At 41.0% G+C, this 15,793-nt stretch overlaps 1 protein-coding gene across 7 annotated transcripts in view; it reads right to left on the reverse strand.

Moving 5' to 3' along the window:
* TANC2 (tetratricopeptide repeat, ankyrin repeat and coiled-coil containing 2) overlaps positions 1 to 15,793 on the reverse strand; it is a 160,174-nt gene that overhangs the window by 116,082 nt on the left and 28,299 nt on the right. For 5 of the 7 annotated variants that reach the window (XM_056512112.1, XM_056512110.1, XM_056512111.1 and 2 more), the window contains exon 3: positions 14,152 to 14,251. The exons of the other annotated variants lie outside the window; for them this stretch is intronic. In XM_056512112.1, the coding sequence (XP_056368087.1) occupies positions 14,152 to 14,218 (67 nt within the window). In that variant the 5' untranslated portion in view covers positions 14,219 to 14,251. The remainder of the gene's footprint in view (positions 1 to 14,151; positions 14,252 to 15,793) is intronic. 7 annotated transcript variants of the gene reach the window in all.

The following is a 15,793-nucleotide window of genomic DNA, read 5'->3' on the forward strand; positions in this document are numbered from 1 at the left end:
GGAGAAAACCGTTTTGAGCTGCGAACATAAATCCAAATCCAAAATAACTGTAAGGACTAAACATCTCAAAAGACAAGAAAGTCCCAGTACTAAAATCAGGAGTAAAGCCCTGTACTTATCCAAAGACACATGATCATCAGCAAAAGACAAACTCCCTCCCTGGAAGTTTCATCATTCTTCCAAGTTTTTGACACCAAGCTACACGGGGCTTGGTGGGTGGAACTGGATGAGATTTAAGGTCCCTTCCAACCGAAACCATCCTGAGATTCCTGATGATTCTATGAATCAACCTCCCTGCTCATGTGGAAAGACAACACCTCTGCTGTACAGTTAGCCAGGTGTGTCAAACCCAGCCTTGAGAACAGGCCATGGCAAAGTGAGGGCTGGGGGACAGGAGATCTGGGGTCCTGCTCCCCAAAATGCTCCACCACTCAATGGAGTGACACAAAATGGTGACACCAGGCTGTCAAAGCCATTGGGTTGGAGAAGAAGAACAGGAGTCAGGAGTCTGGGATGGATCTCTCTACAAGTTATACAACATATTAAGGGGGAAAGAAAGCTCACAGTAAATTAAATTCCAAAATGCGAATTTAGCGAATGGGGAAAAATAAATCAGATGACTCAGCAGATATTAAATCTTCAGTCAGCATACAACTGCTGCTGCATTTGGTATTGGCTGCAGCAAAGGTGGAGCCTGGGGGAAATCGAGGATGGAAAGAACAGCCACAGTTAAGAGCTGAATAACTGAACTATTTAATTCTTTTTTTCTTCACTACAAATCAAAACATTAAGCACAATCTGCTCCCAGCAGTGGAGGAGCACAGTAGCAAGGAACAATACCACAGGTAATTATGAAGTTATCTCACTGTACATGCAAAAAAGGGTTGATTACTGTTTCTAAGGCAATATTAATTCTCACATTTTTTGAACTTCCAAGTGCTTGTATTTACATTCACCTCTGTGTGGGCATTGGGACTCTGTCACTGCAGCAACACTCCTGGTTATTTTATTTATGCATGATTTTAGGAAGTTGTTGGTATTCGCTTTAGCAATAGCTATAGTTTATAGACATGACCTACTATTCAGACAACATCTGTGGACAGCATCACTCCTGACGTTCAATCAACTCAGTTGCTGTAATGACTGCCAGTGTGCTGAAACACCCAAGTTATTGACAAATCCTTCAATGCAACAGCTAAAATAGGTCACCAGAAGTAAATCGGTTGTGAAATCATTGCTAGAGAACACAGCTATCCATGTTAATTTAAAATAAAGTTCAGCAGACACTGAGATGAACCCGTCTAAGGAGCTTTACAGAAGTTGTTGTGCAAAAGAGAAAATAATCAAATGCCACTAGGGAAGCAAATAATATTGTAAATATTGACTCAGTAATTCATATTCTCTTGCATCTCATTTGAAAGGTAGAAAAACTTCTGTGGTCTTTTAAAATTCTCAGTGTTAAGAAAATCCATTAACTATTAGACATTATTTTAGTTTTTGAATGCTGCTGTCTCATCAGTGTCCAGCATCTGTCCATCTGGGATGCTGGACACAGGTCAGAAACCTGACAAGGATTCTGAGTGCCTGATTCTATGGCAAGAACAGAGTAAACAGTCATGGCTATTAACTCTCTCTCTCAGTTACAAAGAGATGGAGGGATCTAAAAGATGTGATTAGTCACAGGATCAGCAGAGTGCAGCCTCTCCTGCTGTAGTCAGGTCTGAGAAACACTCCTACTTCCTCTTCTCCCCTCATCCCCATTCCACCAGTTCTCCATTAAAACCAATGACACAACAAATCCTCCCCAATACACACAGCTGGATTCTTTGAACCGACTACTCTGACAGGGAAAGAAAATCTCAAGATTTCAGCATTCCTAAACAAATCCCCTGCACAAAGCACCACAACCCTGTAAAGAGGAGCCAGATGCATCAGCACCAGCACATCTGATGTCAGTAAATCCCACAGCACCTCTGGCATCACCTCTGTCAGCACCTCCTGCCACTATTCTCTTTAAAACAAACATAACAAGTTTCATATAAAATCAAGTGCCAGCAGCCCAATATTTCTGCTTTCCTTTTAATTAAAAGGCCTTCAAAACACACACCGTTACTAAACGTCTCTCAAGATCTCTGATTTGACAAAGCAATTTTTAAGGCAGCAGAATCCAAGGGTGGATGAGGCTGCTGCACGCATGCTGGGGAATCTGCAGCAGGAACCGACTGCATCGGATGTGATGCTGCACTCACAGCAATTGTCAGAGCACACTCCACTGTAAAAGCTGATAAATCAATAGTTTAAATCCATATAGTATCAAAACTGTATCTGGAAAAGGTGGAAGACTCACACAAAGCCAGTCAAGCTGTTAGGGACGGATCCGACTGCAGCGCAGCCCAGCATCCCTGCAGAAGCATCCCTGTGTGCACAGCACAGCGTCTGAAGAGGTGGCTCCCAACTGCCACTGTGCTCCCAAAACAGAGACACAGAGGAAAAAAAATCTCAGAATAAATAAATCAAACAGCTCCAGGGGCTAGAGCCCTCCAGGAGGATCCTGGAGCTGCCGGCACTGCCGCTGCAGGAGCCGCTGCTGAGCCCGACCCTGGACCCTGCCGCAGCGGTGCCGGCGCAGGAGAGGGAGCCGCAAATCTTGTTCTCAGCATTCCCGATGGATTCCAGCTAAGAAATGACACGTGCCACATGATCCCCCTGCTGCTCTCCCAGGGTGAGATGGGCCTGGAAAGGGGCAAACTGCTCCCTAGCCGGAGCAGGAGAGAAGAGGGACCCCAGTCTGGTACTGAAAACAATTATTTTAATCAAAAGTCCTTCCTGGTTATTTAGTCTGGGAGCATTTTTCTGCCTCAGAAACAATATGCACCACCACCACAAATTATTATTATGCTATGATTAATTCTATTATAAAACTATAATTATTATTATTATTATTATTATTATTATTATTATTATTATTATTATTAATAATAATAATAATAATAATAATAATAATAATAATAATAATAATAATAATCTATAAAATTAGTACTGTTGTAAAAATCGGTGTTATGGTTAGAAATAGAATTAGTGTTATGATTAAAATCAGTATGATATGAATTATTATGATAACTAAAAATGTTAGAGAGCTGCATTAAATTAGTAATAGAATAAAACATCGACCCCCATGAAAATTACTCCCTGGTGGGAGTGTCAGGGTGCAGGGGAGAGATACAGGAATGGCTGTGGGTGTTGATGGTGGAATACTTTGACTGATGGAACCATAGCACAGACCTGAGTTACTAATCACCATATCATTAAGTTCCAGCTCCCTAATCACTTTCCAACATGTTGAATCCCTTAGCACAGAATCAGTAGGGTTGGAAAAAACCTTCCAGATCATCAAGTCCAACCTGTGATTGATCCTCACCTTTTTAACAGACCAGAGCACTGAGTGCCACATCTAGTTGCTCCCTGGATGCCTCCAGGAATGGAGACTCCACCAGCTCCCTGGGCAGCCCCTTCCAATGTTTGAGTACCCCTTCTGTGCAGAAATTCCTCATGATATCCACCCTGAGCCTCCCCTGCCAAGCCTTGAGCCGTTCCCTCTCCTCCTGTCCCTGTTCCCTGGAGCAGAGCCCGACCTACCCTGCCTGTCCCTTCCTGGCAGGGAGTTGTGCAGAGACAGAAATTCTCCCTGAGCCTCCTTTTCTCCAGGCTGAGCCCCTTCCCAGCTCCCTCAGCCCCTCCTGGGGCTCCAGCCCCTTCCCAGCTCCATTCCATTCTCTGGACACTCTCCAGACCCTCAATGTCTTGCCATGAGGGGCTCAGAACTGGACACAACAATTGAGGTGCCTCTCTGCAACCAGCACAGGGGATGGGCACTGTCCAGGTCCTGTGGCCACACTGTGGTTGGTACAAACAACAATTTGGCTTAAGAGGCTTTAGCAACTCATAAACATACTGAAGTCCATCCATTTATCTTCAAGGAAAGCCATTTGGGCAGAGCAGGAATGGAGGATTTGCTTGGTTTATCAAGGGAGCTCTAACACAGATCCAGGGGAAGCATCAACCAGTGAGTATGATGCTAAAACGCCTCAGCACCTTCCAAAAGTTGACACTTTTCTTCTCTACCTCCTCCTGCTACATTTTGATGGCAAAACCTTCCTCTCCTAAGGAGCAGAGCATGGACTGTGCATGACAACACACACACTTCCTGACAGATTGCCCAGAGCAGCTGTGGCTTGCTCCTGGATCCCTGGCAGTGCCCAGGGCCAGGCTGGACATTGGGCTTGGAGCACCTGGGACAGTGGGAGGTGTCCCTGCCATGGCAGGGGTGGCACTGGATGGGCTTTGAGCTCCCTTGCCAACCCAAACCATTCTGCAATTCAATGATAAATGGACTCAAAATGTAAAGGTCCATTGCCTTCTTGTGGGATATCCTACATTAATTCCCCATATTGCTTATTAGTTACGAAAATCCACAGAAAAAAAAACCCAAAACAACAAACCAACAAAAAAACCAACCCAGTGGTCAGAGGTCAAAAGACTTCTTAGAGGGACTGTAGATTAAAAAAAAAATTCTTTGCCTCTTCAAGTACGTTTGTGTTTATTTTTATTTCATCAGTACTTGGAAACCTGAAGTTAATGCCTACAGTGTTGGCAGCTTGTACAAAAAACACAGCAAGAAAACACCCTTGTCATAATAAATTTATTAACTTAAGTCCTATTCCTACAAGAGACACTGTCAGCATTCCTGCCCAGCAATTTCAGACACAAGTACAAATGGGGTTTCTCCCTGGCACATATAGGAAATCAGAAATCATATACACCAACATCTGAGTTATTCCAGAACAAAATGAATCCTAAGTAAATTCAGATATCAGTGATATAGATCTGTACCTTCATCATCTCAGAAGCTGTTACTTGTCACTGGAAAATGCAGGTACTTCTAATCTGGGGTAATTTCATACAGAAAAAGTGGCATCCTTGTTTCTATTAACATCAAGTGACTCTTTTATCCAGAGACACCTATACTGAGCATGTAAATCAAACCCAACAATCCTTCTTTTTTTTATTTTGATGTGGGAAGATGACTTCATGACAAAAGAGTAAAAAATTGGGTTGCAAATAATATTTGGAAATTATACAGTGTATTTCATTCATAATTTTAAAACCAGCATAACTATGTAACTAAAATACAAACAGTGATGATACAGCTGGACGGAGAGACACAAAGGAGTTTCCTATGTCACATCAGGGAAAAACGAATGCCATCAATGAGCCCACAGGTTACTGCCAACAAGGACATCAATATTGCCACTGGGTGTCTCCTGCTCAGAGACCCCCTCTGAACTCTGCACCTTCACTGGACCGAGCAGTTCAGATCCTGTCCAGCCTTCCTGGGATGGGGCAGTCACAATTTCCAGGTAACCTGGGCCAGTGAGATTGTGGACTTTTAAATACTTCTTTTTAAATGGCTAAAATCCAAGGCATTTATTTATCCCAACTAAAAACTGGATCGTTAGAAAAAAGCAAATTATCTTTCAGCTTAAGCTTGTCCCACTGTGACCAAACGAGCCATTCCTGTTTAGTTTAAATGTGGGTTTAGAAAATACAGAACCAAAAGCTCAGAGTCAGTATATGGTACCTTTCTGCAACTGAATATGAACGTGCTGAGACATTTCATATGGGAAACACTTGTCTTAGGAAGACAGAAAGAAAATTCAGAAAACTAGCTTGAATTAATGAGCAAATTATTATGTAAAGGCCCTTTCAGTGTCATTATGTACTTCTGAAGTGGCCACTGTTTCATTTGATTTTTGTCTCTCTGGGGTCTAACTGTCTGAAGTGCTTCCAGGTGCAGCTCCCAGCCTTTCCCTGCCCCAGCCTTTCCAGGGCAGGGTTGAAGGGGCAGGAACCCAGAGCACAGTTCCCCTGACTATTCTCCTTCAGAGAATAAGAAGCTCTATTTTCACCACCTCCCATCCATTTGTAGGGATGATCTGCTCTCTGAGTATGTCAAGGAAAGAGGTAAATGGTGCTGGTTGTACAAACAGCAACAACAGTGCAAATAGCACATGGAAGGAACAGGGACGTGTCTTGGGCAAGGTGACACAAAGTTCTTTTGAGAGAAGAGAGAAGGAATAGCTGGATATTCCTTTGTAAGGTGTGAGTGGGCTTGTAATCTGCAGGGCAGCTTTAAGAAGACACTTCCTAACTCAGGATCTTTTATCAGCCACTGGGATCACCACAGAGAACTAAGGCAGCTGTGATATTTAGACACCCAGAATTCCAGGTTTCCTACATTCTAGCACTGGGATCCCCTGAAGCTTTTCTAGGTGTCCATATTGAATAACACAGCATTGCTGTAAACTTTGAAACATGTTTTGTTCATGGAACATAGTAATTAAAAGAACAGATGCAGTTAAAAACTCAAATTTCTAAATTAACAAGGTATAAACACCACCAAGAATACTTTCCACTGCTTTTTATGCCTTTGAATAAAACAGTGTTGGCACCTCAATGATTAGAGCATTTCACCATGAACAACATCAAGGAATAACTTAAAAAAGTAAATGGATGACTCAATCATACAAATCAGATAAGAACAATATGATGAAATAATCATTTAAATGCACTATTAACTCTTGTGGTATCGGGGAAAGAAAGTGGTTTAACAGAAGCTGAAAGCAGACTATATTTAGTATACAATTAAATTGTGTCATTTGAAATCATAACAAAAAAACCCCTCACAAACATAAATTAAAAGCCTCTTTTTAAATCTGTATGTTGGAATCCTGAGATAATCCATGATCTTTATTCCTTACTCTAAGAATAGTTGAAAGGTCCAGTTCAACAGATTAGTTTTGTCTACTATCAGCAAATCAATAACAGATTCTCAGAGAAGTGATGGCTGATAATCATTCTGAATTCATCTGAAGAAGATTTTTCAAACCTATTTAGATGACAAAAAGTTTGTTCTGCCGAGATATGGACACCTTACCAAAGCTTCTAATAAAATCATACCTTGCTCAGGTTTTGAAGGTTTTTTGTATGCTAAGAGAATATGGGTCGGCTGCTATACCCTCAAAAAGAAAATTATATAAAGGGAAACATAAATCCTTCCACTTCAGAAAGATCTTGCTGCAAAAATTTCCACAATTCCTTCAAATAGGTCAGTTATAGATGGAAGCTCCAGCAAAAATTATCCGTGAGTTATCTAAAAATATATCTGATATTAAAAAAATAGTCCTCACAGACATGCTGAGAGGTGAAGTTTGTGTGAGCAGTAGAAGGGGCTGAGGAGGAGAAACTCCTGAAAAGGTGCAGCTTAAAAGTCAATCCTCTCCCAAAGCAAAGATGATTTTTCCATTAGAAGTATTAGTAAGTTATAGACATTTACTCTTCCTTAAGGAAAAAAAAGAAAAAGGAAGAGCAACTGCAACTCCAAAAAGAGAATTTAATGATGGAATTGCAGAGTTATCCCTCCCACCTGGCACAGGTACTTCCTGCAGGCAAGAAATGCTTTATGTGAACCAAGTAGAACGCACACCTTGGAAAAGCAGCCACTTCACACCTACAGTGCTGATTGTAAAAATCCCTCAAAAATAAAAACATTAGTCATACTTGGAATATAATCCTGAAATGGACCAGTACAGACTCAACATCTGTCAATGTAATAAACAACTGGAAGAATCTACACTAATACCGCCCAGGGACAAGCAACACTGAATATAAATACTATTCCTCTTTAGGAACTGGGGGAAAATGCAATATGGAAACATCTCATATCTTGGATGGAGATTTAAGAAAGAGCACATCAAGACTAACAGGGATTAATTATATTAAGGGGAGTGTGATGAAAATGGAGCTGGGTAACAGACACTAAGTACAGTAGGGTTTGTTTCATTTTGTCTGGGAATGCTGCTTCCACACTGTATGAGTGAACACTCATATTGATTTATTACTGATTTTCCAGATGAAAATGTTGAATTCACTGAAATAAACATTATTTTGTCAAAAGATTTGACTGGATTTTTAAACTATTACAGATATACAAATCTTTAAGGTCTTCTCAGACATTCTGGAGAGAACATTCCACTTCCCCAACAGTTTGGCTGAACAAATCCCTCAAATTGCTATTATTTCCTTTTGAAGCTAGTGTGTATATTCTGCTTGAATATCTTTTTTATGTTGAATAAGAGAAGACAAGGTCATTTGTAGCTTCATCTCCTTTGCACATCAGCACAGGAATGTCGATGGGGTTTGATGGAAAACTCCTGCTCCCTCTACTGGCCCAGTAAAGCACCAATATTTCATCACAAATCTGTCAGAAAATGGGAGTAACACCATGAAATTCCACCCGTATCCAAAATACGAGTCCTGTGCCTTGTGTTCTAGGGTCTCCACTCCAAGAAAGAGCAGGTCCAGAGAAGGGAATGGAGCCCCAGGAGCGGCCAAGGGAGCTGGGAAAGGGCCCAGCCTGGAGAAAAGGAGACTCAGGGGGGCCGTTTCGGCTCGGCACATGTTCTTAGAGTTGGTGATGGTCACACTGTGAAAATCTTGTCTTATATTTGTGAATTAGAAGGAAATAAAGACATTTTATTCTAATATAGGCTGCTAAAATTCCCTCTACCATAGTAATACAGGAGAGAAGCAGCTTCATTGTCCAAACATCGTGTGTTTGTCTGGGAAGAGAGTTTGGTACATGAACAAGACAAATTTTGATCAAATAAATCAGAATACCAGGAACCAAACAGCACGCCTGTGTACATATAGATCTTCCTGATATACTGCCTTCAGCAGAAGGAAAACACTGAATTACATAAATGCAAAACAAACTTTCATAAAAGGTCAGTTCATGCTAAACCAACTCAAGGACGAACATTACTGTGGTCAGATGATTTGACAACATACTCAAGCCTTGTTTAAAAATGGATTTATGAAAAACCAGCCATCTTTGTGGAAGAACAGGATTCAAATTATTATTTGGATGGAATACCTTGAACATGTGGATACAGTCAGTATTCAGGACCACAGCACATGATGGGTCTTTTAATACCTCACTTCTAACACTTTCTTAAATTATCTGACATCTATAGGATCCACCAACTGGATCTCATCACTCAGCAACTTCTTTCAGAAATGAAATTGAAAAAGCAATTGTGACCCTTTAACTCTTCTGAGATAAAAGTTATCCTCAGACTTCCAAAAGAGATCAGATAGCTGAGAAAGTACAGAGAGATCTGGCCAAGAAGAAATGAGACCTTCACAGAAATGCCTTTTATCTTTGAAAGGCAGGAATCGAAGGAGAAGAGCATTTGACAGGGGCCCTTTCAGTCCTGGAATAAAAATATAAAGTGGCAGGTTCCAAAAAGCCCTATAAATATCTTGGAAGTGAGAAGTAATTGGGTCTTCTGTGAACCAGGAAAGAAGAGGTTTTTTAAAACCCTGCACCAAAATATTCTGAATGACAGACAGGCTCCTGGCCGGGAAGTTCCAGATAAAAACTGTGCATTTTATAGTTAAGAACAAGCAAGATGTAATTCCTGACTAACTCAGAAGAGAATAGCAGACCCCTTGGGCTATGGATTATATGCCTTGGATACTCAGATTTTAAAGTACTTGCCTTGTTTCGTTTGTGTGTGGGGTGTTTTGTTTGGGTTTTTTTGTTTGATTTTGTTTGTTTGGGGTTTTGTTTGTTTGTTTTGGTAGCAGGGTTTTTTTTGTTTTTTGTTCCCCCTCCTCCCTGTTTTTTTCTTTCATTTAATGTTACTTTTATCTCGGCCTGTATCAGAAATTAACAGCACAAATTCTTGGGCTTCCTCAAAAAGTGAAGTGAAATACAAAACCAAACAAAATCTGCACTTTTGCAGCTGAATTTTACCAGGTTCTAAAGAGAATCCAAACTCTTACAGAGATGTTAATTGAGTGCGATAATGGAAGAGGGAAATAGTCCATCTGCTTAAAAAGGCTAACTGTCATAGGTGGAATGACTGGATCCATTACCTGGACTTACTTCCCTAACAGGATACTGGAATGAATACAAGTGGTCTGATTTGATGTGCACTACCTCAATATACACCCAAAGCAAGGAATGATTAATGCAAGCAAGAAAACTGCAGATAAATATAAGACAGGTCCTAGATAAACACAAGTGAAAACAGCAGAGAGCCTCTGAACTGTAGTCTCTGCATTCAGAGAATGAATCGCCCTGGAAGAACTGAATTAGGGGGAGGAAGCCACAAGCACTTCTTACAAGCAGCAGCAGCAGCTTTGCCTGTCTGCAGGTTAATACACCTGCTTGCCCTAGCCATAGGGCTCCAGTCACAACAATCCTGCTGGATCTTCATCCAGAAGGAATAACAGGATGGAGAAAAACATAGTCCTGTTTCAAACTTTAAAACAAACACATCTTAAGTAATATAACTCTGGATAGAAACTAATCAGAAAGCTTGTATGCCTGTGTAGCTCTAAGTTAATTTACACTGGAAAAACAAAGGTAATCTGTAACTATACTGAGATCCCATTTTAGCACCAGAGATGCTGCTATCTGGCAGCTTTGTGAAATATCCATTTATATCAGAAAAAAACCCCAACCTAATCAAAACACTGTTGCAGGCATATTGTGTCCTCAAAGCATTACTGTAAAACGTCCTGAGTGCTCGAGTCACAGGAGAATTTTTCTTAAGACAACACATTAAGATATGCACATTAAGTATGTGCACACACATGTGCACTGAGCACTCTGTGTCCAGAGCACATATTATGAAACCCCAGCACCAGAGCTCTGAAAGGACACCCAGAACTAATCACAGGAATTACAGAGGCTGATGCTGCAGTAGAAATTAATTTAATTGGCACTACTGTATGTAACTGCCCATTCAGATGCATGTAATTGTATTCTTCTTTTATAAATACTTTGTGAGTTCCTGAAACACAACACCATCGAGCAGCAAAGGGGAAAAGCCACCATAATTGAGGTAAAATAAATGTTACCCATACTTCTCATTGAAGTTGCTCAGCAGTTTCTAAAGGACAAAAACTAAGATGGCATTTTACTGTTATCACTACCAGTGTTCTTTTAATCACAAAGAATTATCGAAGCCACATCTCATCTAGGAATCATTAGCTTAACTCCACTGTTCCTGTTTGTCAAGAGCTACTGCAAATGAAAGACACAGCAAAGCACAGGAATTTCAAAGGCCAGTCTGCTCCTTTGGATTCCCCAAGAAAAGAACACAATACCTTTAACCTTGCTTCAAAGGTTTATTCCCACACTGGAATGCAAAATGACTGGAGTGTAGGAAAAGAGGACACAGTAGAATTTCACAGAGATATCTGAGTGAGCCACCAACCCATGAGATTCAGGCTCAATACGTGGCACACCTGAAACCTCCAACAGTTGATTTTCCCATCATGGAGCTCAGGATTTTGTTTGTTCACAGCTCTCAGAGATGGGCGTAGCTCTGAGGTCATGGGGCACAAAGCCATCAGGTAAGCTTAAGTTCCAGCTTCGAATTTGCACTCTAAATCATGTTAATGATAAACAAAATTTTAAAATTTCAAAAAACACATAACCTTTTTAGAGCCCTTGAATGAGAAAAAAACCAAAACCTGCAGTGTCCCACCTACGTCCCCACAGAAAGCGCCACGACAAAACCCACCAGTGAAGGGAATACTGCTGGGGGACTGCTGAAGGACAGCGCCGACCACGTGAAAGTATTCCAGAGGATGAAATACCCGGACCCAGCTGCTGAAAGACAGCTGCACTTACTGTGAGGGTGGTGAAGCCTTGGCCCAGGCTGCCCAGAGAAGCTGTGGCTGCCCCATCCCTGGAGTGCCCCAGGCCAGGCTGGATGGGGCTTGGAGAAACCTGGTGTAGTGAAAGGTGTCCCTGCCCACGGCAGGAGGATGGGACTGGACATTTAAGCTCCCTTCCACCCCAAACCACTCTATTCAAGAGCATGGGAGAATTCATCACGATCCTGGCAGTGACAGGGCAACAAATGCCTTTTGTATATTGTTGGGTAATTTTAATCTGCTTTTAAAGTATCAAATTTGTAGTTCGCCAGAACTGCAGGGCAAATAAATATAGCAAGTTTCAGGCTTACAGTACCGCATGTGATGCGGAAATGTACACATAAGATTTACTGATTTTTTTTCCTTATTTTGTTGCAAAGAAATACAGACTTAAATATATTTATCTTTAAAAAATCTAGGCAGCAATGAATTCATCTAATGCAATATAAGAATCTGGAAGATTAACAACTATCTGAAAAATTATTATGGAGTGCAGTGATGTTTGCCACTTAGTAAAAACAATATAACAAACCTGATCATCTCATTTTCCCATTCCCTCTCTTGCCCTGAAGAATGTTTAATAAAACTTCTCAATAAAGCAACTTATTTCAAGGGCAGAATTGCAGTAAATTAAATACACAGTACAGTCACTAGGCATTAGAGAGAACCTCATCAATTCAATTCTGTCATACCATTTTTCAATATATGAATATGAAAACCCATCTCCTCTTCTGCTTTGCGCAAAACCAGACTGCAGAATCTTGGTACTTCAGAACTGACATTTTTCATTCACAAAATAAGAAACATGCATTTGCAGAGCTTGGCATATACAAAAGCCTTAATATTGCTTCTGGGAGATAAGCCAGAAGGAATACTAAGGCCTGTTAACAGCACATCTGACAAAAAGAGGCCTTTGTACAGAAATCACAACTTAAGGTGATTTGTCTGTGTACAGTTTTTTAAAGGTATCACCAAAGGACTTTTATTTTAAAGAGTAAATGTGACACAAATCACAAGAGGATGGGGCCATCTGCTCACATGCCTTCCCCAAACCTGTCTTTTCACGCAGGTACCTCCCTCACAGTAACCACTCCTGCTACAAGAGATTGAGCAGTTCCTACGGGAAGGGAATCTCCATAAAAGCAATGCACAGCCATCACCTCAGGCCTGGATCCATCCGGTGCCTCTGCAGACCAGACTTTGAGATCCACAGCAACTACAAGACTACAATGCACGCCTGAACTTCCCAGAACCCCTCCAGGACTGACCAACACCCCACGAGTGGCAGCAGAGCCTGCAGTAAGAGAGCGCTGCTGTACAAGGCCTGAGGCAACAGCAGCAGCACAGCCCCCAGCTCTGCTTCCCCAAATACAACACAGACACCACGGGCTACTAACGATGGCCAAATTCTGGCAGCAAGCAGCACAGAGAAACTCGCTAAAACCAAGGGAAAACAGCCCATTTTCCCACTGCCTTTACCGCCACTGTGCTTCCTCATCCTCACCCTTGGTTTCTCAAGGAACATCCGTATGAACATCCATAACATAAACATCCACATTAACACAGATGCACGAGCACTAATAGACACTGTATCCCAAAATATTTCAAATGTGCTGCCAGATGGCTTTAAAATCCAAAATGAAGGATTTAATTAAAAGCTCTTATCCTGCCAACACTCTGTTTCTGGAAAAAAATACAAAAGTTTAACAAAAACATTTTTAAAGCCTATCAATATTTTTGTGATGTTTTGTTTTACAATTACAATCTCCCCAATCCGTGTCATGGATGAAACAGGCCAAGCTACATGAACCAATACTAATTGTAAACTCCTTTCCTGAGAAGATGGAAATAAGAAATTGACATAAATGATGACTAAATTTGGGCAATTTCTCCCTTAATTTCAACTATTCCCATTCCTCACTCTCCCTCCTGTTTATAAATAAAAGCTTAAAAGAAATTGCTGCTGCCCTCACAAATTTGGGCTGTAATTAAGCCACAAGTTATCATAGACATCTAAGAAGAAAAAGAAAAAAATCTTACTTTCCATAGATGAAATGTGAACCTTGATGCTTGTTTACTGCAAGATTATGTAGAACTCTTATTTGGTTTTCCCTGCATCTTATCTCCCCAATAAAACCAGATGATGGTTTGCATACATTTTAAAATACATATAGTTTCAAATTAAAAGTAGAGCACAACATTAAAATGAAGTATAATGATGTTTGGAGTCTACAAGATCGTCAGCTGAGTACATCTGCTCATTAACAAGAAGAAAGTCCTGCTAAGACCAAAGCACAGGAAAGGAAGGGTTTCAATAGTGCCAGCATTACCATGCACAAGGAGGTGACGATTACTTACCGCTGGACCTGTTTTTGCGGTTTGACTTCCCTCCTGTAAGAAGCATCTTGAGACTGTTTCGAAACATGGCGATCCTGTTCCACTTGGTTTATTGCAAACACTACAGAAAGCAGAACAACAGACACACAAAATGAACACTCCCGTTTGGACAACAGGAAGCCATCATGGAGAAGAGGTAAAGAAGCACTAAAACCAAGATAAAATTGATTAAAAACTATTTTGCCAATACAATTCCTAACAATAACATCCACATAACGCCTCCCATTCAGTTTGCTTTCAGTATTCCAGGCCTTATTTCCAGGACAAACAAAACACAACACAATTCCAGTGCTGCTGGTAGAGCCAACCTATTTTGCCAAATAATTTATCATCACACAGAAGTGGGAAAGACATAGCATTTAGCAAACTGCCTCCATTTCCTATTACTATTAAAGCCAAACACATTAGAAGGAGCTGCTGCCCTTCCTGTTGCTCAGAAAATCAATCCTGCTGACACCAACCATGACTCCAGATGCTCTGCAGCTCCTGGGCTGGTTGACTGTTAAATTCTCCTGCAAGTTGAGTAAATTGTCATGAGGAGACAAGTCACTCAAACCGAGAGTAACTGATGCAAAAAATCAAACAGAAACATTATCCCTATATTTTCCTTGCCGTATATGTCTCGGGGGAAAGAAAAAGATTGTCTTAAGTATTGCTGAAGATAAAAGAGTGTCTGGGATCACCAGGCAGACTGACAGCCTGTTCTGGGGAACAGCTACTTGTTAAAGCATGTAAAGCATCAAAACAGCTACAACAAAAGCAGTTCAAAACAGACGAAAAGAATTGTAAAGAGTCTTTGATCGTACATACAATAAACCACTATTTTCTTTCAATTTACACATGGTATCCCATAGTTACAAGGTAACACATTCATCTTGTAAAAATAAATAATGAATTTTTTTTCCTGTAACAATCATTTGGCTCCTTTTGGAGGATGCTCAGTAAGTGCCATCTTGCGTTTCTTCACATTTGTCCAATACTTTCAAGTCTAATAATACAGTAACACCCAGTTCAAAGAGCTCTGTATGCACATTTAAAGCTACTGAAAGTCCTTTGAATATGATTTACTCACTTACTGAGACACATCAGCATTCCAGGGCAGCAACCCAGAGTACACACATCCCAAGCCCCAGTAATCACACAAGGATGACAGCAACAGCAGCCTCTCCTGACACAAGTTCCCATTCACTTATCAGACACCACAAACAGATTTGGGAGTCTGTATTTCCTTTGCATTTATGAATCACTTGAGCATCCCTGGCACCCTTCTGCCACCAAAACACAAGGAGCTGGTGTTCAGGCCCATTCCCAAGGCTCCTAAATGAGGCTTAGGTCCTCTTCGGAGCATTCTAATGTTACATGACTATCGAAAAAATTCCATCTGAGTACACAGACAATTGTTTAGGGACTTTCCCCATGTTGGCTTGCACTGTCGAGAGAACTGAGCAGAGCTATGCCACCAGTGCTGAGCTACAACTGAATTTAACCAAATATTGTCAAACAAGTTACCTAGCCTGGGCCTAGGTCATGCCAAAGGTGAGGCTGATAGTTTGCTAATAATTGTATTTACCTGTATCTTGCACATGGTGAACAGGGCCAGGAA

Source organism: Oenanthe melanoleuca, chromosome 27, assembly GCF_029582105.1.
Source record: "Oenanthe melanoleuca isolate GR-GAL-2019-014 chromosome 27, OMel1.0, whole genome shotgun sequence".
Classification (NCBI taxonomy): Eukaryota; Metazoa; Chordata; class Aves; order Passeriformes; family Muscicapidae; genus Oenanthe; species Oenanthe melanoleuca.